We start from the raw sequence: 21,952 nt of genomic DNA on the forward strand, positions 1-21,952 counted from the left end.
ATCATTAGTTTCCACTTTTAGTGGATTTCTTAAAGCTACTGTGTAGATAGCTTTAGCAATATTTACATTATGATAAAAAAATTGGGAAGAAATAACTACAATGTTTTTATTGTAACGCTTTCACTTGTAAACACTAAAACATTTCATAACTGTTAGATTAGAGAACTAGATTTTTTACGTTATATTAGATATAATACACAAAAACCAAAAGTACCACCAAAAGAAGTCTAAGGCCTTTTTCACATGGGCGTCACGGGTGAGGGCCGGATGCATTCAGGGTGCATTGCGGGAAACCCGCGCGAGTAGGCATGCAATTTCAGTCAGTTTTGACTGCGATTGCGTTCCGTTGTTCAGTTTTTTCCATGCGAGTGCAATGCGTTTTGCACGCGCAAGAAAAAACTGAAAGTGGTAACCAGACCCGAACCCGGACTTCTTCAATGAAGTTTGGGTTTGGTGTTCTGTTGATTGTATTATTTTCCCTTCTAGCATGGTTATATGGGGAAATAATAGCATTCATACTACAGAATGGTAACTAAATTGTCCATTGAGGGGTTAAAAAATTAAAATAATAAACTCACATCATCCACTTGATCGCGCAGCCGTTATCGTCTTCTTTCTCCTTCCTGCAGAATCTGCGCTGACGTCATCGCGCTCACCATGTGGTGAGCGTTGTGACGACAGCGCAGGTCCTGCTGAATGAAGATAGAAGACGATAACGGCTGCATGATCAAGTGGATGAGGTGAGTTTATTTTTTAACCCCTCATTTTAGACAATTTAGTTACCATTCTGTAGTAAGAATGCTATTATTTTCTCTTATAATCATGTTAGAAGGGAAAATAATACAGTGAATTTACTTTAATGGGTTCCGGGGTTGCTCATCACTATTTAGTAACATCATCTACTAGCAACCATGCGTTAAAATCGCACCACATCCGCACTTGCTTGCGGATGCGATTTTCACGCAGCCCCATTTACGCTGAATATAGAACATGCTGCAATTTTCACGCAACACACAAGTAATGCGTGAAAAACATTGCTCATGTAAACAGCCCATTTGAAATGAATGGGTCAGGATTCGGTGCAGGTGCAATGGGTTCACGTCACGCATTGCAGCCGCGCGGAATACTCGCCCGTGTGAAAAGGGCCTTAGGGCGATACGACGTTGGGACCTCCTCCCAACGCCGTATCGCCCTAAGGCCCCTTTCACACGGGCGAGTATTCCACGCAGGTGCAATGCGTGACGTGAACGCATTGCACCTGCACTAAATCCTGACCCATTCATTTCAATGGGGGTTTTTACATGAGCAATGTTTTTCACGCATCGCTTGTTTTTCACGCACCCTCCGTGCCACCATATCGTTCTGTAATCCACATGTGTGTTCTTTATTTTAGTTACACTGCCTTTAATACTATGTGATGTTATTTAATCGAATTCTCCTTTTGCAGTCCATTAATTACATAGCAATAACCTTTTTTTTTTGTGTTAGGGTAGTTTATATATTTTTGATTTATAATACAGATTTAATATGACCTAATATTGTGGCACTCCCTGTATCCTCTCTTGGATTTCTGATCACTCTGACTGATGTACTTGTGTTGATTTTGAATTATTCATTACATTTTGAATTATTATTAAAGCTTATTTAAATATTAATTGTGTAAAAGGTACTTTTGGTTTTGGTGTATTAGTTTTGTATATATACCACTACATCATCTATTGTGCTGATATCCCAATATAGTTTTGGAATTGTTATATTAGATAAGTCAAGGAGTCTCAACCAATAAGCAGAATATTATTGCCATTTTAGTACCTAGGTGTGAAGGTATGAGGTTCTGTTGTACAGCAGCAAACCACTCTCTATTCCAGTGTGTGTGTAATTGCCTTTTGAGTAAAAGCTTACCTCCTAAAACCTTTTCTTTTTCCCTAAGTAACTTACGTATGACCAGAAAGTAGGATTTTTTGTTGACCAAGAATCTTGGACTCTTTGAGTCAACTATTCTCTGATGCTCCGTGATGTACTGTACACAGACACAAACCTTGCCATATCATACCATACAAACAATTTTAATTGTGTAGTTACAGTCAATAACCACTTCTAGTCAGAACATCTTTGCATAAAGAAAATTGTGATACATTTATAAAAACAGCCAGCTGTAACAAAATAACTGGTGTTTTCATAGGCATAAACTCATAAAAAAGAAATACACTTTTATACAGAAACTTTGTACAGATGTAGCTTGAAAATTGATTGTAAACCAAGGGAAGACACATTGCACACATCAATTATTTTTTTCACATTAATTGCATAAGTTTCTAAGGTGATCTATTTGTTTTATTTACCTAAGCTTGTTTGCATGATAGTAAAAATTGCATACCACAATAAGAGTGAAGCTTATAGTATGAATTGCTTGGATAACATAGAGCACTTTTTTATAGGCAACTCTGTAAAGCACATTTTCTCTATTTAAAACTTTTAAGACACTTTGTTTTACTGCCCATCAAAATACATTTATAAATAGAAAATAATCAGTATGGTAACAAAGATAAGCAATATTACATACAACAAAAATAAAATAACGTCCCCAAAAAGTAATTACAATATGAGGCTGCAGAATCTACAGATAATGGGACCAAATGTGTACATACTCTTCCTTTTTAACCAGTAGAACAAAATACAAACCAAAAAAATACAGTGACTTTATTTCCAAAAAGAGAACATAATAAGTTTAAATTACGGCAGTGCCATATAACACAAGGCATTTGTTGGCATGTTATCATTTTAAACTGCATCCCACAGTATAGGGGCTTTTCGGCACCCAACAACTGAGTTAGAGTAACATACTCTCCTATTTATATATAAGCGTGACTTTCTGAAGACCAAGTGTGGATAAGAACAGGAAAACAGAAAATAAAACCCCACTGAAAGTCTGTATGCTTGTTTCAAGGCTCCAGATTTCAATTTGCCTGCGCAAGATTCATGCTTGTCAAGTATGTTGTGGCTTATCCAGTGAACACAGATCTCGGAACAAAATTCTGTATTTTCTTCTGGAGCTAAGAGAAGCTTATAGACAGAGTAAAACATTAAATATTAAATATTGTCTGTATCATTTCCTTTCATTTTTTGTGCAAGTTTATTTTTCCCCAAGATTCATTGGGCCCTACCATGTACAACAGAAAGTTACTGAAAGTACCTAGGATGGAATAGGAATTAGTAATACCAATTTAACATATGAACAAAAATAATACTTTAGGATAAGTCATTCAGGTCTGCAGTAATGTCAGTGTTCCTTTCTCCAGACAAATTGTCTTCGAGCTTAACTGAAAAAAGAGTACTAGTACTTTTGTCTTGAGTCTCCACTTCCATATCCTTGGGCAAGTCTTCCTCTTCGTATTCCGCAACATCTACCTCTAGGCCAGAATTGTCTTTCAGCTTTCCATGGTGTTTCAGATAGTAACGCTGATTCTGGAAAAACTTGATAATTGTGAACTTGGGCAGATCAAGCTGAGCAGACAAAGTTTGAATGGCTTCTTCATCTGGGTACAGACCAACATCTTGAATAAAGCTCTGTAAAATACCCAGGGCCTCAACAGAAATCTTTGTTCGTGGACGGGGCTGTTGGCGGCTCTCTTCTTCCGCTTCTGCTGGAGATGCCACAGTGGGCTGTCTAGGAGGCAACCTTGGACCTGGTGGCTGTGGCGTTTGTTGCTGTGGCTGCTGTTGTGGTGGTGGTTGCTGTTGTTGCGGTTGTGGATGCTGCTGTTGCTGCTGAAATTTGAATAGAAATTGTAAGAAATATGGCAAAAATTGTCTCCTAAAAGCAGAGTCTGTACAATCAAAATAACTTATTGCCGACTAAAATAACAGTCTGTTAATCCTTTCTTGGTGTTGTTTTATTTTAGTTGAAGGCTAAATGGAACCTATTAATGTATCAATCAAATCATTTCCCATAAACTTGCACTAACTAAATGATGCCTGTAAGGTAATATTTTTCACTTAAAATGTGTCCATGCATACTGACCTGAATCTGTTCCGCAGAAACATGGATCATATGGGACGGTCGTTCACCATGCTGATGAACTGCATTACTTTCTTGTTCATAAATAACATCTCTTTCTGTTTGGGGAAGACTGAGAAACCTTCGAATCATGGAGAGATTTTCCCACAGAGTCCTGTTTTCTGGTGAAGGATCTTCTTTCCATCGCAATAATTCACACAACCACCCCTGGAAATGAATAAAAACATGTTCCATTATGTATGTATAAGTGTACTTATTTAGACATAAATATGGTGTCAGGTGCTTTTCTGCCAAGGCCTCATCTTACTTCCTGTACATGATATTCAAGTCTTTATAGTAGCTACAGATCATTTTCATCATCACTCATTAATTTAGTGTTTATAACCTATAATATAAACTTACACTGAAAACTGGTTGTTCTTGCACCAATGTAAGAACGGCTATTAAATAAAATAAAAAATAAAACAAAACTCAAAATGTCTAATTTTAGTACATTTACCTATGATTAATTGTAGGGTAGTACAACATACTACTATCTAGAAAAAGACTTCATAAAAAAATAGCTTTTCATAGTATAGAGCGTGTGCAATGATGAGGAATGGCAATCATGCTGCCACCCCTTCATTCAACCTTTTAGATGCCATGTTCAATGCTGATCGCAGCATCTGAGACTAATGTCCAGGTGGTCAGGGGGTTAACCGAGGATAAAAAAAAAAAAAAAAAAAATCATACTAACCTTATCCACTTGATCATGGAGAGGCAATACGCTCCTATCTTGATTGAAGAAAACCCGCCAAAGGACCTGCGGCAAGCGTAAAGATGTGACCATGTGATTGCGCTGGCCACGTGTGGTGATATAACCAGTGGGGATGTCACCACGTGCAGCCTATGTGATCACGTGGTGATGTCACAACGTCACAGAACGCGGCCAGCCTGACCAATTTGTGATGTCTTTGCGCTCTCCGCATGTCCTTTGGTGGGGTTTTTTCAAGGAAGATGGGAGTGGATGGCCTCTCTGCGATCAAGTGGATGAGAAGAGTATCATTTTTCAGGAAAAATTTATTCATTATCCAAAGCACAAGGAAATTCAAATTCATGGAGAATCAAAATTTTCCTAAACTTCGGATCAAATTCAACTTCGGATGCTTTCATTCGCTCAATGCTACCAGAAATGTTGAAAAAAAAGAATAAAGCAACCATATACATATACCTAGAGTTCATCAGACTCCATTCAGTCTATTGCTGGAGAGTATTCAGGTCACATATAACCAGTAATTTTGTTGTGACTGTTCCTTCTTTTAAGAAGGTTTTCCGGGATTTTCATATCCTCAGGATAGGTCATCAATGAGATCTGCTGGGGTACGATTTCAGCAACCACCCCACCTTTTAGCTCTGTGTGGAAGACCGCGGCTCCGATAAGCACCTTGGCCTCCTCGTGGCTGTGCTGTCCATTTAATAGCAGTTGTGCTTTGTATCGCAGCTCAGCCCCATTCACTTTAATGGGACTAAGTTGTGCCTAGATCGTGTGACTGATGAATGTGACATCACATGGCCTAGGAAAAACTAAGCACTCATAGGGCCTCTTCAAACTGTTGATCGGCAGGGATGCCGGGAGGCCTGAGGATAGGTCATCAATATGAAAATCCCAGAAAAACTCTTAAACCAGTTTTTAAAATTACTGAAAGTATATGCATAAAAAAGATTTATTTTTATTAGGAAGCTATAACCAATAAAAATACAATCTAGGCAAACAAAAGGAGAACTTCCTACCTATCTTACCTACAAACTATGTTTCTAAGAGAGAACTATTTTCAGTGCAATTTTGAGTGCATGCCAACAATTAAAATTTTATGCTCATGAGTGGTTTATTACCAGTAAAATATAACGAAGGTTGAGTCATATCATAAATGTGTGCTGTATCCCTATAAGGCAATGTTCACAAAGCATATTGTAGAGGCTAAAAATTATGATGTGTATTTCAAGAGAAATCCACGTTCAATTTTCATCGTGTATTTAAGGACTACCTGTCACCACAAAATATAGTGCAATATGTAGGTTATAGAGCAGGAGGGGCAGAACAGATTGATTTTGTGGGAAAAGAGGCAGAAACACATGTAAGGTTCTGTTCACACTCGTGTCATGGTTTCAATCATTTTGATAAGCTATGTCCTTCCTATGAAACCTGCCGGGACGGTTTCTGACGGCTAATTTCTACATTTAAATCTCTGCTGTTTCTGGGTTTGTACATGGGGGAGCATGTTATCATTGACTGATAGCATTCTCTGTGTAAGGGGAGATATTTAAATGTATAAATTATGAGTTATAATGAATAAGTGTCCCATAAAACTATATAGCAATCTGCTCAGCTCCCTGCTGCCTGCAGATTACACTGCATTTCCTGGTGACAGGTCCTCTTTAATTTTCTGTATATATTTTAATATGTTTTGAGGCATATTTTGATTTGTACTTTCCACCTCTCATTGACTTCAGTGCATAATACACATCAAGACGTGACAACTCTTTTGTTTTTTTTTAATCTTTATTTTTATTTTTATTAACTATGATGCATATTTCTTATTGAAATCGATGGGATGTTACTTGTGGGTGTATTTTCATGTATATTCCAATGCGTGAAACCAAATACACACAAAAAATGCTGTGCTAACATACCATAGGTTTTACGCATGCCGCATTCTTATATACAGGTCCTTCTAAAAAAAATTGCATATTGTTATAAAGTTCATTATTTTCTGTAATGTACTGATAAACATTAGACTTTCATATATTTTAGATTCATTACACACCAACTGAAGTAGTTCAAGCCTTTTATTGTTTTAATATTGATGATTTTGGCATACAGCTCATGAAAACCCAAAATTCGTATCTCTAAAAATTAGCATATCATGAAAAGGTTCTCTAAACGAGCTATTAACCTAATCATCTGAATCAACTAATTAACTCTAAACACCTGCAAAAGATTCCTGAGGCTTTTAAAAACTCCCAGCCTGGTTCATTACTCAAAACCGCAATCATGGGTAAGACTGCCGACCTGACTGCTGTCCAGAAGGCCATCATTGACACCCTCAGGCAAGAGGGTAAGACACAGAAAGAAATTTCTGAACGAATAGGCTGTTCCCAGAGTGCTGTATCAAGGCACCTCAGTGGGAAGTCTGTGGGAAGGAAAAAGTGTGGCAGAAAACGCTGCACAACGAGAAGAGGTGACCGGACCCTGAGGAAGATTGTGGAGAAGGACCGATTCCAGACCTTGGGGGACCTGCGGAAGCAGTGGACTGAGTCTGGAGTAGAAACAGGCGTGTGCAGGAAATGGGCTACAGGTGCCGCATTCCCCAGGTCAAGCCACTTTTGAACCAGAAACAGCGGCAGAAGCACCTGACCTGGGCTACAGAAAAGCAGCACTGGACTGTTGCTCAGTGGTCCAAAGTACTTTTTTCGGATGAAAGCAAATTTTGCATGTCATTCGGAAATCAAGGTGCCAGAGTCTGGAGGAAGACTGGGGAAAGGGAAATGCCAAAATGCCTGAAGTCCAGTGTCAAGTACCCACAGTCAGTGATGGTCTGGGGTGCCATGTCAGCTGCTGGTGTTGGTCCACTGTGTTTTATCAAGGGCAGGGTCAATGCAGCTAGCTATCAGGAGATTTTGGAGCACTTCATGCTTCCATCTGCTGAAAAGCTTTATGGAGATGAAGATTTCATTTTTCAGCACGACCTGGCACCTGCTCACAGTGCCAAAACCCCTGGTAAATGGTTTACTGACCATGGTATTACTGTGCTTAATTGGCCTGCCAACTCTCCTGACCTGAACCCCATAGAGAATCTGTGGGATATTGGGAAGAGAAAGTTGAGAGACGCAAGACCCAACACTCTGGATGAGCTTAAGGCCGCTATCGAAGCATCCTGGGCCTCCATAACACCTCAGCAGTGCCACAGGCTGATTGCCTCCATGCCATTGAAGCAGTCATTTCTGCAAAAGGATTCCCGACCAAGTATTGAGTGCATAACTGAACATAATTATTTGAAGGTTGACTTTTTTTGTATTAAAAACACTTTTCTTTTATTGGTCGGATGAAATATGCAAATTTTTATAGATAGGAAATTTGGGTTTTCATGAGCTGTATGCCAAAATCATCAATATTAAAACAATAAAAGGCTTGAACTACTTCAGTTGTGTGTAATGAATCTAAAATATATGAAAGTCTAATGTTTATCAGTACATTACAGAAAATAATGAACTTTATCACAATATGCTAATTTTTTTAGAAGGACCTGTATAATATTACAAAGTTTTATAAAGTCTTTGGATTTAAAGGGGTTGTCAGGGTTGTGCAGCGATTCTGTGCGGTGGCCACTGCCGGGATCACATGCTGTACATTGGGCGAGAGATTCTAACCCCAGGCTGGGATTACGTGCCCAATGTACAGCATTTGATCCCAGAAGTGGCTGCCACACTGGATCGCGGAGCAACCTGGATAACCCCTTTAAGCTATTTAACACTATAATATGACACTGACGAAAGAAAACATGTTGCCGTTTTTTACCTACGTTATGTTTAAGGCTTAGGGCTCATTCACAGTGGTGAGAAACTCACATAAACGGAACATGTCCGTGAAGAGCTTAAAGGGATTTTCAGAGTCTACTATGGTTTTTAAGTATATATTATATATACACATACATACACACTCATGTAGTTGCTTATATCACATATATCTTTTAAATTATTTTTAAAATTTGGACTCTCTTGACGCATTGTCAGCAAATAAGCCTATCACTCTGGTTTGTTTCCAACCTGAATATAGCACTTCTTTATTGCTGTATCCAACCAAACCCATGATGCACTTCTCCTTTCTCTGGCCCAGCTCCAGCACCACAACTAACAATGCCCAGCTAGTTTATAGCTCCTCCAACCGTACTAGTTACATAGACAGTCCCCCTATTACCACCCTTGTTGCTGCTTTGACATACTTAGGCTACATGCACATGACAGTTGTTTTTCTCTGCGTCTGTTCCGTTTTTCTTGGCTAATCGGATAGTTACCCATGCATTTCTATGGAGCCGTTAAAATAAGTGGTGTAGTCCACCATTTCTTTTCCGCGTCCGCTGTCTATGTTTCCCGTCCACAAAAATAGTATTGCATGTCCTATTGTTGTTTGCAATAAACATTTTGCGGGCCCAGTGAAGTCAACGGGTCCGCAACAAAAATTTTGTGGGGCGGATGATTTCAAGAATTACAGCCTTCAGTTTTTTTCTTTGCGGACCACAAAAAAAAAGAAAAATGAAGACACGCGGAAACACAACCTACAAAATTTGCGGACAAACGGAACGTATGTGGATGTAAAAAAAAACAGGAACACGGACCTGCTATTTGCGGACCGCAAAAAACAACTGTCAGTGTGCATGTAGCCTTATGGAAATAACACCATAGGAAATAAGAAAGAGCTGCATGGACATTTTTTTAAATTTAAATAGAGATTGATTTACTGTATGCAACGGTATGGAATACAGATGCCATAAATGCATTCTGAACTGCATTAACAGGAACTGAGTCTTTTACAATCATTACAAAACCATCATAAAAAAAAAAAAGGTTAAGTGAGCAGCTTGGTGAAATCAGTTAAAACGTGGTACAGTACTACGATATATACAGGCTATAACAGCTATAAGGTTGAACAACAAAATGGAAAAACAGAAGAAGGAATAAACACAACTCAGTAAATTACTTAAACTTTCAGGATGTCACTACTTTTCAAACTGACAAAGTTTAATTAGACACCTTATGTTCTAAACACGCTGTTTCTGCTCAAAATTCTGCCTTTGGAGGAAGTCAATAACCTTGCTCGCCACTTGCTTTAACTTGTTGGCATGAGTTGCATACGAACTGAAAATGCCATGCAGATGAATGCTGGGCTCTGTTCAAACCTGCTACATACAACACAAATCCTGTAAAGTTATGTATTGTAAAGCAAAATTTATTGTGAAATAAAGGTCTAACATCCATCTGCCACACATGAAATATTGTTATGCACTGCAATGCAACCAGGCACCATCTGCAGATGTCTTGCAACAGTAAGCAAGAATATGCTGAAAATTATTTCAATGTCATTTTATTCAAATATATAAGGTCTTCAAAACCAAGCGTTTATCATTAATTTATATACAGCAGAGCTAAACTCTGAAGAAGAGATGAAGGAACCCAATCATCTACTTACAAAGGGATCACAGTAATAGATTATGTGTGGTTTAACAAGAGACACCGAGAAGATGATAGTTTGCACAAGCTGTTAATTATAGTGCTACCACTCCCAGTTTTATATAATTTTCATTTGTTTCTATAAGCCTTTCATGAATCTCACAAATTATGGAGATTTATGGACATGGGTGGAGTATTAACTTATCTAAAGGTTTATTATTAATGTAGGAGTAGTTAATATCATAAATATATGCTTGAAGCCTTTTAATATTTGGGAATGTTATAACCTTCAGGTAACCCTACCTAAGCAATCATTAAGTGTCATGAATGCCCTCCCAAAAGCTAAAAAATACATTATAAAATTTACAAAGAGCACTGCTTAGTCTTTACTTTGACTACATAGGCAGCTATGTATATTAAAGGGGTTGTCCGGGTTAAGAGCTGAACCCGGACATGTCCCCATTTTCACCCAGGCAGCCCCCCTGACTTAAGCATCGGAGCAGTTAATCATCCGATGCTCTTCTTTGCCCTGCGCTAAAGCATTTTCTGGAGTTCCCGTGACGTACTGGGCTCTCCCTAGGGCTGGCAGGCGGAGGCTTCCGCTGGCACTGATGGGCGGGCTTTAGCGCTGCCCTAGCCTGCAAAACGGCTAGGGCAGCGCTAAAGCCCGTCCATCAGAGCCGGTGATGTCACCGAACAAACTGCTGGGCGGAGGCCTCCGCCCCTGCAGTGTGTTATGTAAATAAAAGATCGCTTGCCCTGCGCAATCCAGCGCAGGGCAAGGGAGAGCATCGGAGCATGAAATGCTCCGATGCTAACATCAGGGGGGTGCCTGGGTGAAATTATGGGTATGTCCGGGTTCAGCTCTGAACCCGGACAACCCCTTTAAGGGAGTTGTGCAGGGGTTTTAAATTGATGATGTATCCTCAGCATAGGTTATCAATATCTGATCGGTGGGGGCCTGACACCCGGCACTAACAATCAGCTGTTTGAAGTAGAGGCGGCCCGTCCTATCAGAAGCGATTGGAATTACAAAAACGTCATTCACTTGAATAGAGCAAATACTTGTTATTGCACTACTCTGCTGCAGGGAGACAACACATAGTGTAATGAAGAGAAAGCAGTGCTCGCATGGAGAGCCACCTCTTCTTCAAACAGCTGATTAACCCCTGCACAACCCCTTTAACCTACAGTAAATAATAACATAAAAAAGCTTTTTCTATGTCTGCAACATAAAATATATATACATTACAAAGTAATGCCTTATTCACACATCAGTGTTTGGTCAGTGTTTTCCATCAGTGATTTTGAGCCAAAACCAGAAGTGGAGACTACACAAACATAAGGTATAAGGGAGAGATCTGCTCCTGTTCTGTGTTTAGAACCGCACCTGGTTTTGGCTCAAAATCACTGATGGAAATCACTGACCGAACACCGTGTGAATGAGGCATAATTTCTATATACCCTCAAACGGGACAAAAATGCAATTTCTCTCACATAAAACTAAGCCTTACACGGCCATGTCAATGAAAAAAAAAAAAAAAAAGCTATGGCTGCTTAAAAATGAAGAGGTAAAAAAAAAAGAGAAAAAAACAGCTGGTCATTAGGGCTTAAAGATATGGCACTGGTCATAATCTCTGCAGCTATACAGTGAACTGTCTTAATTTAGGTCACTGCCTATAGATTAGACAGTGACATCCTGGCACATCACAACTGCATTAAACATTACTAATCACTACATAAAGTTGGCCAGAAATCAAGTAATTCCATAAATCCTCAAAATAAGCAAAATGGATTAGACGTGTCGCATACCAAATTCTATTACTGGGGTTGTCTTCTTTTTTTAAATACCATATAAGAGAACTGTGAGTTAAAGTGGGGTCCCTCATTTATATATCAACAAGGGAAAAGAGCATCTATAAGGCCCCTTGCAGACGAGCGTTCCTCCCGCAGCGAGCATTATGCCAGTGTTATCCAATACATTCCAGAACTGTAAGGGTTACATAGCATCATAAATCAATATAATGCTATGTGACCCCAGGCAGCACTGGGAGGTCAGGCCGGGAGCTGCGTTGCGGTCTCGCTGCGGGAGGAATGCTCGTCTGCAAGGTGCCTATGTTTTTCTTGTTGTGGAGTACCTGGTACGTCAGTGTGAGACTCAGGTAGCCCATTCCAATGGGCACTGTAATTTTTTATTTGAAGGCACTGCAGGAGAACTGAACACTTGCTGTTCAATTTTCCCACAGATTCCTACCATCAGTTTATTGGTCAGGTACCATTTTAACAAAAAGTACTGTCCTAAGCGGACAACCTCTTAAGTAAATACCGTGTATATATATATATATATATATATATATATATACATATATATAACTGGATATACTATCTATATACATACAAACATAAACAATATATAGAATAGCAACCATGGTTAACAATGACATAAATTAGGAGAACAAAAAGGCACTGAAAGCATTTTACATTATTTACTAGGTTAAAAGGGTGAAATGGTACTTTAAATACATCAGATTTCATCATCTCTGCCTTTTTTTGGTGGCAAAGTGGTATTGATCTTTTCAAATGCTTAAAATTAACTATTTCCAGAAGGTCATTATTTGATTAAAGACATTAGAGTGGGGGGCAAAAATGATGCACTTTGTCTTCCTTACCATTCCAATCACAATGTAATTCAATATGAAATATGCCTTAATGATAATGAGAGAAAAACACTGATCCAGCATTGTAAATGATATTCTGTATCTCCACACTCAAGCTCCAAGCATCTGATCCAGTCATATTGCTATGTTGAATTACTTGAAAAATCGGGGGACTTTATTTTTTTTTTACACCAGTTACTCTTGTAAGAATACATTTTTTATCAAATTCAATAAAAAAGAAGAAACATACAGTACCTTGAAAAAGTATTCATTTTTAATTAATAAAAATTTGAAGAGCGTGGTGTGCATTTGTATTTAGCCCCCTGTACTCTGATATCCCTAAATAAAATCCAGTGTGACCAATTTACCTTCAGTAGTCACCTAATTAGTAAATACAGTTCACCTTTGTGTAATTTATTCTCAGTATAACTACAGCTGTTCAGTTAAGGCCTCAGTTAAACAGCATCATGAAAACCATGAAAACACACCAGACAGGTCAGGAATAAAGTTGGTGAGAGCATAAAGTAAGGTTAGATTATAAAAAAATATCCAAAGTTCTGAGCATCTCATGGTGCAATGTTTAATCCATCATCTGAAAATGGAGGCAGTATGGCACAACTGCAAAACTACCAAAACATGACAGTCCACCTAAACTTACAGCCAAGGAGAGCTCTAATTAGAGAAGCAGCAAAGAGGCCAATGGTCACTCTGGAGGAGCTGCAGAGATCCACAGCTCAGTTGGGAGAATCTGTCCACAGGACAACTATTAGTCGTGTACTCCACAAATCTAGCCTTTATGGAAGAGTGGCAAGAAGAAAGCCATTTTTTTTAAAATGTCATAAGAAGTCTTGTTTGCAGTTTACCAAATGCCATGTAGGGGAAACAGCATATATGTGGATGAAGCTGCTGTGGTCAGATGAGACCCAACTTTAACTTTTTGGCCTAAATGCAAAACGTTATGTGTGACGGAAAACTAACACTGCACATCACCCTGAATACACCTTTCCTACCGTGAAACATGGTGGTGGCAGCATCATGCTATGGGGATGCTTTTCTTCAGCAGGGACAGAGAAGCTGGTCAGAGTTGATGGGAAGATGGATGGAGCTAAATACAGGGCAATCCTGGAGTAAAATCTGTTAGAGGCTCCAAAAGACTTGAGACTGGGACAGAGGTTCACTTTCCAACAGGAAAACAACCCTGAATATACAGCCAGAGATACAGTGGAATGGTTCAGATTCAAGCATATCCATGTGTTAGAATGGCCCAGTCAAAGGCCAGATCTAAATCCCATTTAGAATCTGTTACAAGACTTGAAATCTCTGTGCACAATGCTCTCCATCTAATCTGACTGAGCTTGAGCTATTTTGCAAAGAACAATGGGCAAAAATTTCAGCCTCTAGATGTGCAAAGCTGGTAAAAATATACCCCCAAAAACTTGCAGCTGTAATTTTAGCAAAAAAGTGGTCCTACAAAATATTGGGGGGCTGAATACAAATTCACAACCAAACTTTTCAGATTTTTTATTTATTAAATATTTTGAAAACCATGTATCATTTCTTTTTAACTTCACACATACTTGCTACTTTGTGTTGATCTATCACATAAACTCTCAATAAAATACAATTAATATTAAAGGGTGTAACGTGAAAAAAAATGTGGAAAAGTTCAAGGGTTAGGCTACTTTCACACTAGCGTTCGGGCGGATCCGTTCTGAACGGATCCGCTCATAATAATGCAGACGGAGGCTCCGTTCAGAACGGATCCGTCTGCATTATATTAGCAAAAAAAAGCTAAGTGTGAAAATAGCCTGGGACGGATCCGTCCAGACTTTCAATGTAAAGTCAATGGGGGACGGATCCGCTTGAAGATTGAGCCACATTGTGGCATCTTCAAACGGATCCGTCCCCATTGACTTACATTGAAAGTCTGGACGGATCCGCACGGATCCGCACGCCTCCGAACGGCCAGGCGGACACCCGAACGCTGCAAGCAGCGTTCAGCTGTCCGCCTGTCCGTGCGGAGGCGAGCGGAGCGGAGGCTGAACGCCGCCAGACTGATGCAGTCTGAGCGGATCCGCCTCCATTCAGACTGCATCAGGGCTGGACGGCTGCGTTCGGGTCCGCTCGTGAGCTCCTTCAAACGGAGCTCACGAACGGAAACCCGAACGCTAGTGTGAAAGTAGCCTTAGAAGTACATTTTTAAGGCACTGTAAATAAAGAATTAGGGGCCGTTTACACTTTGAGTTTTACCAAGGAATTTTCGCCAAAATGGAAGCTGTCCTGAAAGCCCTCGTGGAGGCTAACCTGCAGCAGTGGGAGGCTAATAGGCAGCAGCAAGAAACAAACCAACTGCTGTTACCACATGTGATGGCTTTACAGGTGGCAGGAGCATCACAGAAACTCCACGATGCCCAGAAAGCGGCCCATGTGGCGATCCCCAAGATGACCACCTTGGATGACGTCGAAACCTATCTGGCAGTGTTTGAAAAGGTGGCCGTGAGGCAGAAGCTACCCCGAGATCAAAGGGCTGAGGTCGTTGCTCCGTTTCTGGCATCTGGACCCCAGCAGGTGTATTTCGACTTACCGGGCGATCAAGTGGCCGATTACCCGACAGTAAAGGGTGAGATTCTGGTATAACTAGGGGTGAATGTGTTGGTCTGGGCCTAGCGGGTGCATCAGTGGGAGTTTAACCTGGTTGAACCTGAAAGACCTCAGTATTATGATGATCTATTACACCGGTTGCAAAAATGGCTGCAGCCTGACGTGCTGAGTTCCACTGCTATGCTGGACCATCTGAAGGCTGATGTATTCTGGAAGGCCATACCCTTTTCAGCACTGGATCGGCCAGGTGTCTCCTGGTAATGCCTTTGAGATGGTGGACCAGGTGGAACACTATGAGGCTACCAGGAATCTACAGGGGGGTTCTTTTGGGAGGGGGGCAGTCAAACCCTGGAAATCTCCACCCCAGGCCCGGCGACTTGTGCCAACAAAACCCGCCGGGATGTACTCCCCACGGACCTGGCTCCGATAGTCGGGGCTGACTGTCCCCGTCGGGGTGAGCCCGTGGACAGTAACTCATTATATGCCCGGAACCTGTGTGCCTCCGGTACCCCAAAGACGATAGACAACAACCACTTGTGCCAGGTGGAAGTAGGAAACACTCTGGCGGTGGCGTTGCTGGACTCAGGGAGTCTGGTGTCCCTGGTAAGGGCTACACTGGTACGGCCCGATGAGTATACTGGTCGAGACTTGAAAGACTACACCACCGCTATGGTGTATCTATCCACGGTTGCCAGCAGGCAGATCTACGAGGTGGCTGTCGCCACCAAGCTACACTATGAACTAATAATAGGGAGAGACTTCCCGGCACTGTGGCCTGCTACGAGAATTACCGATACCCATGAGACAGGGGAAACCCTAGCAGAGTGGCCCTGTTTAGGGGGGAGACTAGAACCCTGGGAACCTGAGACTGAAGGGCCAGCGGTAGAGGTGACCGCCACTTTGGTGGAAGAGGGGGAGACAACCCCGCTAAGTGTGATGGTGGGAGACGTGGAGGACTTGCCGCCGGGTCCTGAACTGGCAGACTTCAATGTCTCTGGGGATAATTTTGGTACTGCCTAACGTTGGGAAAATGTGTTAATAGTAGATGGTATACCACAACAACCTGCGGCAAAGTCAGTGTTTCCCCGTTTTGTGGCTCATCAGGATATGTTGTATCGGGTAAACCAACTACGGGGTGAGCCTATTGAACAGTTGGTGGTCCCCAAAGCTTATCGCAAACTCGTGTTAAATCTAGCCCACCAACAAGTTTTGAGGGGTCAACTGGGGCTGCAGAAAACTCAGAATCGTGTTCTACAGCGGTTTTACTGGCCCAGGATATTCAGAGATGTGGAAGAGTTTTGTAAATCTTGCCTGACCTGCCAGATAACAAGCCCACAGCCACATTTCCATAGTCCCCTAGTACCTCTCTCGATTATCGAGGTACCGTTCGACAGAATAGCTATGGACCTAATAGGCCCAGTACCGAAGTCCACCAGAGGGCATCAACACATCTTAGTCATCCTACACTACGCCACTCGGTACCCAGAGGCGGTGCCACTGTGACATACCTCGGCCAAACTCATAGCTAAGGAGTTCATGGAAATGTTTTCCCGAGTGGGACTACCTAAAGAGGTTCTGACCGACCAGGGGATCCCTTTTATGTCAAAGGTAATGAGGGAACTCTGTAAGTTGCTGCACATAAAACAACTAAGGACATCCGTTTACCGTCTGCAAACGGACAGTCAGGTAGAAAGGCTTAACCAAACATTACAAAATATGTTGAAAAGGGTAGTGTTTAAAGATGGGAAGGACTGGGACCTCTTTCTGCCCTATCTCATGTTCGCAGTGTGAGAGGTACCCCAGGCCTCTACTGGGTTGTCGCCCTTCGAACTGCTATATGGCAGACACCCGCGCGGTCTCTTGGACAAGGCCAAAGAGGTGTGGGAACAACAACCCACTCCACATAAAAGCGTCATTGAGTACGTTACCCAGATGCAAGATCGGATAGAGACAGCATTGCCTCTTGTTAGGGAGCAAATGGAGGCAGCTCAGCGAGCCCAGTCGGGTCTATAATCAGCAGGCTCGGGTCCTGATCTTTAATCCGGGTTATTGGGATTTGGTTCTGGTGCCGACCGTGGACAGTAAGTTCCTGGCTAGGTGGCAGGGGCCCTATGAGGTACTTGAGAAAATTGGAGATGTAAACTACAAGGTACAACAGCCAGGGCGGCGAAAGCCGGAGCAGGTTTAACATGTGAATTTACTCAAACCATGGAAAGATGGGGAAACCTGTACTCAAGACAGCCCGCAGATGGGTTTTCTAGAAGAGGTTCCGGCCCCTCTGTCTGATGCAAGAGAAGCGCTGCTACTGTAAAAATTGCTGACAGCCTCTCCTCTAAACAGACTCAGGAGGCCAGGGAATTCATTAGTCGGAACACGGATGTGTTCTCGGACCTCCCTGGATGCACTTCCATGATCCAGCATGACATTTTTTTACTGAGCGGGAGGCAAAAGTCCGGTTAAAACCAAACCGGGTACCCGAAGCTCGGCGACAAGCCATCTCGGAGGAGGTGCAGCTAATGTTGAAGCTAGACGTTATTGAGGAGTCAAAAAGTGAGTGGGCCAGTCCTATAGTATTAATACCCAAGCGGGACGTTGCGGTTTTGTAATGATTTTCGTAAACTTAAAGATATTTCTAAGTTTGCCGCGTATCCCATGCCCCGGGTGGATGAGCTAGTCGAGAAGTTGGGACAAGCATGGTACTTTTCTGTTCTGGACCTCACAAAAGGAGGCTGCCAAAGAGAAAACTGCCTTCGTCACACCTGAGGGGCAGTATCACTATAAGGTGTTATCCTTTGGTCTGCATGGCACCCCCGCCATTTTCAGCGACTTATGGACATTGTGCTTCGTCCACATCGTCGGTACGCTTCGGTTTACCTGGACGATATTGTCATTCACAGTACCGACTGGGAAAGTCACCTACCCAAAGTGCAAGCTGTAGTGGACTCACTTCGGAAGGCTGGACTAACCGCTAACCAGAAAAAATGTGTGATAGGGTTTGAGGAGACTAAGTACTTGGGGTATGTCATTGGGCGTGGAGTCATCAAATCCCAAGTAAACAAAATAGAGGCAATAAGAAATTGGCCCAAACCTGTCACCACTTGGCAAGTAAAGTCATTCCTGGGAATAGTGGGCTATTACATGAGGTTTGTCCCCCACTTTGCTACGGTGGCCGCGTCATTGACAGGGCCCTTGAAGGGACACAAGTCAGTGATGGTTCGCTGGGATGATCGGGCGGAAGAGGCTTTATCCGCTTTGAAGTCGGCCCTGTGTGGGACCCCGGTTTTGGTGACGCCTAACTTCAAAAGAGAGTTTATAGTACAGACCGATGCCTCCGAAGTAGGCCTCAGTGCTGTACTGTCTTAGGAAGTCAACGGGGAGGAGCATCTCGTTGTCTTCCTGACCCGTAAGCTCACCCCAGCCGAGACCAGGTATTGTATAGTGGAGAGAGAGGGCCTAGCCATCAAGTGGGCACTCTCCGCTATTATTTGTTCAGGAGAAAGTTCCGCCTGGTGACTGACCACTCCCCGCTCAAATGGATGAGCCAGGCTAAGGACAGAAATGCCTGTGTCAACCGATGGTTTCTGTCCTTACAAAACATTAAGTTTTCGGTGGAACACAGGGCAGGCCGGTTACAGGGAAACGCGGAAGCCCTGTCCCGGGTACACTGTCTGGCATGTGTTCACCCCCTCAGGGTTGAACAAAGGGGTGGGGTATGTGACACAGTGAGGGATTTGTCTGGGAATGCAGGTATTTTCCTCCAAACATGTGCGGCTGGACTGGTTTTTAACCAGGTGAGGTCAAATACCGGACCGGAGTTTAAGTGCTAGACTGGAGGGCTGAGACCCATATGCAGGGGGACCAGGCCCCCTAAAGCCTGCTGTGGACTACTGGAGGCAGAACTGCCAACAAGGTGACTTGTGTCCTATGAATTTTCTATTGTGTGTGAATCAACACCAAAGACTGCAAAGTGACTTGTTGTTTTATGCAACTGCCGCAAGTGTGAATAAACACTGAAGTTTGAGTTAGGAACTTGTATTTTGCCTCTGTACTGAGTCCGCTTACCCTATCTACTAGAGTAGCGTACTGGTTGCCATGGTAACTGATCAGAGCCCCATGATTACACTTGCTGGGGGCCCAACAGTAGTAGCAGCAGCACAGAAGGAATCAGACATGGCAGTAGATGTGTATGCTGCTGTTTAATGGTAGTAGTAGTAGTGGCGGCTATGTAGCGGTACTGGTAGTAGCAGTATGGATAATGGAAGTTAAGGGATTAGCAGCAGGGAGTAAGAAAGGTAACAGCAGCCATACGGTACAGAACATGATGGTAGATAGGCAGACAACAGCAGTAGCATTACGGTGGCAGAAGCAGCCATACTGTATGGAACATGGTAGGCAGGCAAAACGGGTAGTGGCATGATGGGTCACCATCAGCATCAGATCTGCTATGACTGAGAGGAGGAGTGAGCCATCAAGTCCACAATTTTATCCTCTTTGTCCTCAATAATTATCTGGCGCCTATTGGAAGCTAGGGAGAACTGTGGCCTACTACTACTACTGGCTGGCTGGTGCTGCTAATGCTGCTACTACCCATAACCTGAGTCTGGGATGATGAGGCATGGGTCTTTTGTTTTGTACCGTTATGTTTTCCAGACATTTTATTATGAGGCGTATGAATAAAAAGTCACAGGTTTGTTAGAAATGAAAAGTCACAGATTAGCAACTAGTACTAGCAAGACTGCAAGTGTGTTTACAGTAAATTAAAAACAGGCAATTAAATGTCCTTTCCCTTCTACAATCACACTGCACAATGGTATTGACAATTTACTTCGGAAAAAATGTCTGCTGTAAAATGTCTTTGAACTATGCGTTCAATATCAGTTATAACTGCAATTTTTGTAGTAAAATGTCCTTGAACTAAATGGTCTGATGCAATAATGCATCTACTCAAACAGGTATAACAATAAAATGTTTGCGATAAAATGTCTTTAAACTATACAACAATAACACAGGTATAAACATGGTATTATTGCCATAAAATGATTTTGCTGTAAAGCAATGCTTTTAATAACACTGGTAAAGTTGACTGAAATGGTTTTTCGAAATAAAATAATGTGCAAATGCTCAGTGTTTGCAGCAGAATACTACTGGAGTGCTGGCAATAGGCCTATGAACTGTAGAAACTAGTTACAAAAAAAAAAAAAAAAAGCAGTTTGTCTGTTAATATATAGAAAAAAATTGTAGTTGTACTAAACACATTGTGACCAGCCCCTAACTCCCTCAAAGCTTTTCTTGATCAAATTCCCTAAAATCTACACAATTATATCTCTCTATTCACTCCCTATAGTGTCCCTCTAACACTACATTAGTGGGTTGTGATTGCAATTGCTTTTTGTCAGACACTGCCAGACACATCCTTCCAGTTCAGAAGCTGAACACAGTAGGACGATTCTTCTCGTTCAGCATAAGTATTTCCCTGCCTGATGTCCCCCTGATTGGCTGACGAGGTTGTCTTTCAGTTATGACCCAATCAGGACAATCTGTCCCTCCACTTCCTCCCAGTGTTATGGGATCCTCCATCTTCTTCCTCTATCATGGTTCTCCCTGTCAATATTAACAGTGAAATGGTGCTGGGCAGTGTTCTTACACAATTCGTCCAAAGGGAAACGCAGAAGCTTCAGATTCGTCTGGCGGATTAATTTTTGTGAAATTCGTAACAAATCCGATTCAGTTAGAATCGATTTGTTCATCCTTAGAACATAACCTTATGGTAACTAATAATTTTCCTTTCTATATGACCAATATGTTCTACAGTCTTTACAACTTATCTATAAAAAAAATACCCCCATACCATGGAAAAAATATAACGGAATCATGACACAAAAATTAAAAATGTTAAAATGACTAAAACTGTGTTTCCTATCGCATGCTCCATTTGTCATGTTTTAGTTTTTCTTCACGTAGCATAAATGGCAAAAAAAAAAATTTTTTTTATATAATAAAGATTTTATTATTGTGAACTTCTATTTTTTGCACTATTTTTATAATGCTGGTTTGGAGGATGTTATTTTTATCATGTTGGTTTAGCACAGGCATGCTCAACCTGCAGCCCTCCAGCTGTTGCAAAACTACAACTCCCAGCATGACCGAACAGCCTACAGCTATAAGCCTACAGCAGGGCATTGTGGGAGTTGTAGTTTTACAACAGCTGAAGGGCCGCAGGTTGAGCATGTCTGGTTTAGCAGTTTTGCGCTACACTAGCCTGCAAAATGTGAACAGGATCTAAAGCCTCTTCACAAGACAAGCAACCCATTTTAAAGCCAGCAACACACACACAAAATCTACACGTGGTCATCATATGGAGTGGAAAAAAAAATCGGAATTTACAAATCATTTTTTTAATGTAATGAATTCCATAAACAGCGAGGGAGAATAAAATAGACTCAAGACAATGCCTTATAGAATATTCCCATGT

General features: G+C 41.7%; 1 protein-coding gene across 3 annotated transcripts in view; it reads right to left on the reverse strand.

The window, feature by feature from the left end:
* Positions 1-1,296: 1,296 nt before the first annotated feature.
* SATB1 (SATB homeobox 1) overlaps positions 1,297-21,952 on the reverse strand; it is a 209,369-nt gene continuing 188,713 nt past the window's right edge. For 2 of the 3 annotated variants that reach the window (XM_044293663.1, XM_044293662.1), the window contains exons 10-11: positions 4,022-4,225; positions 1,301-3,768 (exon numbers count right to left, since the gene is read on the reverse strand). In XM_044293663.1, the coding sequence (XP_044149598.1) occupies positions 3,250-3,768; positions 4,022-4,225 (723 nt within the window). In that variant the 3' untranslated portion in view covers positions 1,301-3,249. Of the gene's footprint in view, positions 3,769-4,021; positions 4,226-21,952 lie in introns of all 3 variants that reach the window. The other variant, XM_044293664.1, reaches the window with a different exon arrangement.

Source organism: Bufo gargarizans, chromosome 5, assembly GCF_014858855.1.
Source record: "Bufo gargarizans isolate SCDJY-AF-19 chromosome 5, ASM1485885v1, whole genome shotgun sequence".
Classification (NCBI taxonomy): domain Eukaryota; kingdom Metazoa; phylum Chordata; class Amphibia; order Anura; family Bufonidae; genus Bufo; species Bufo gargarizans.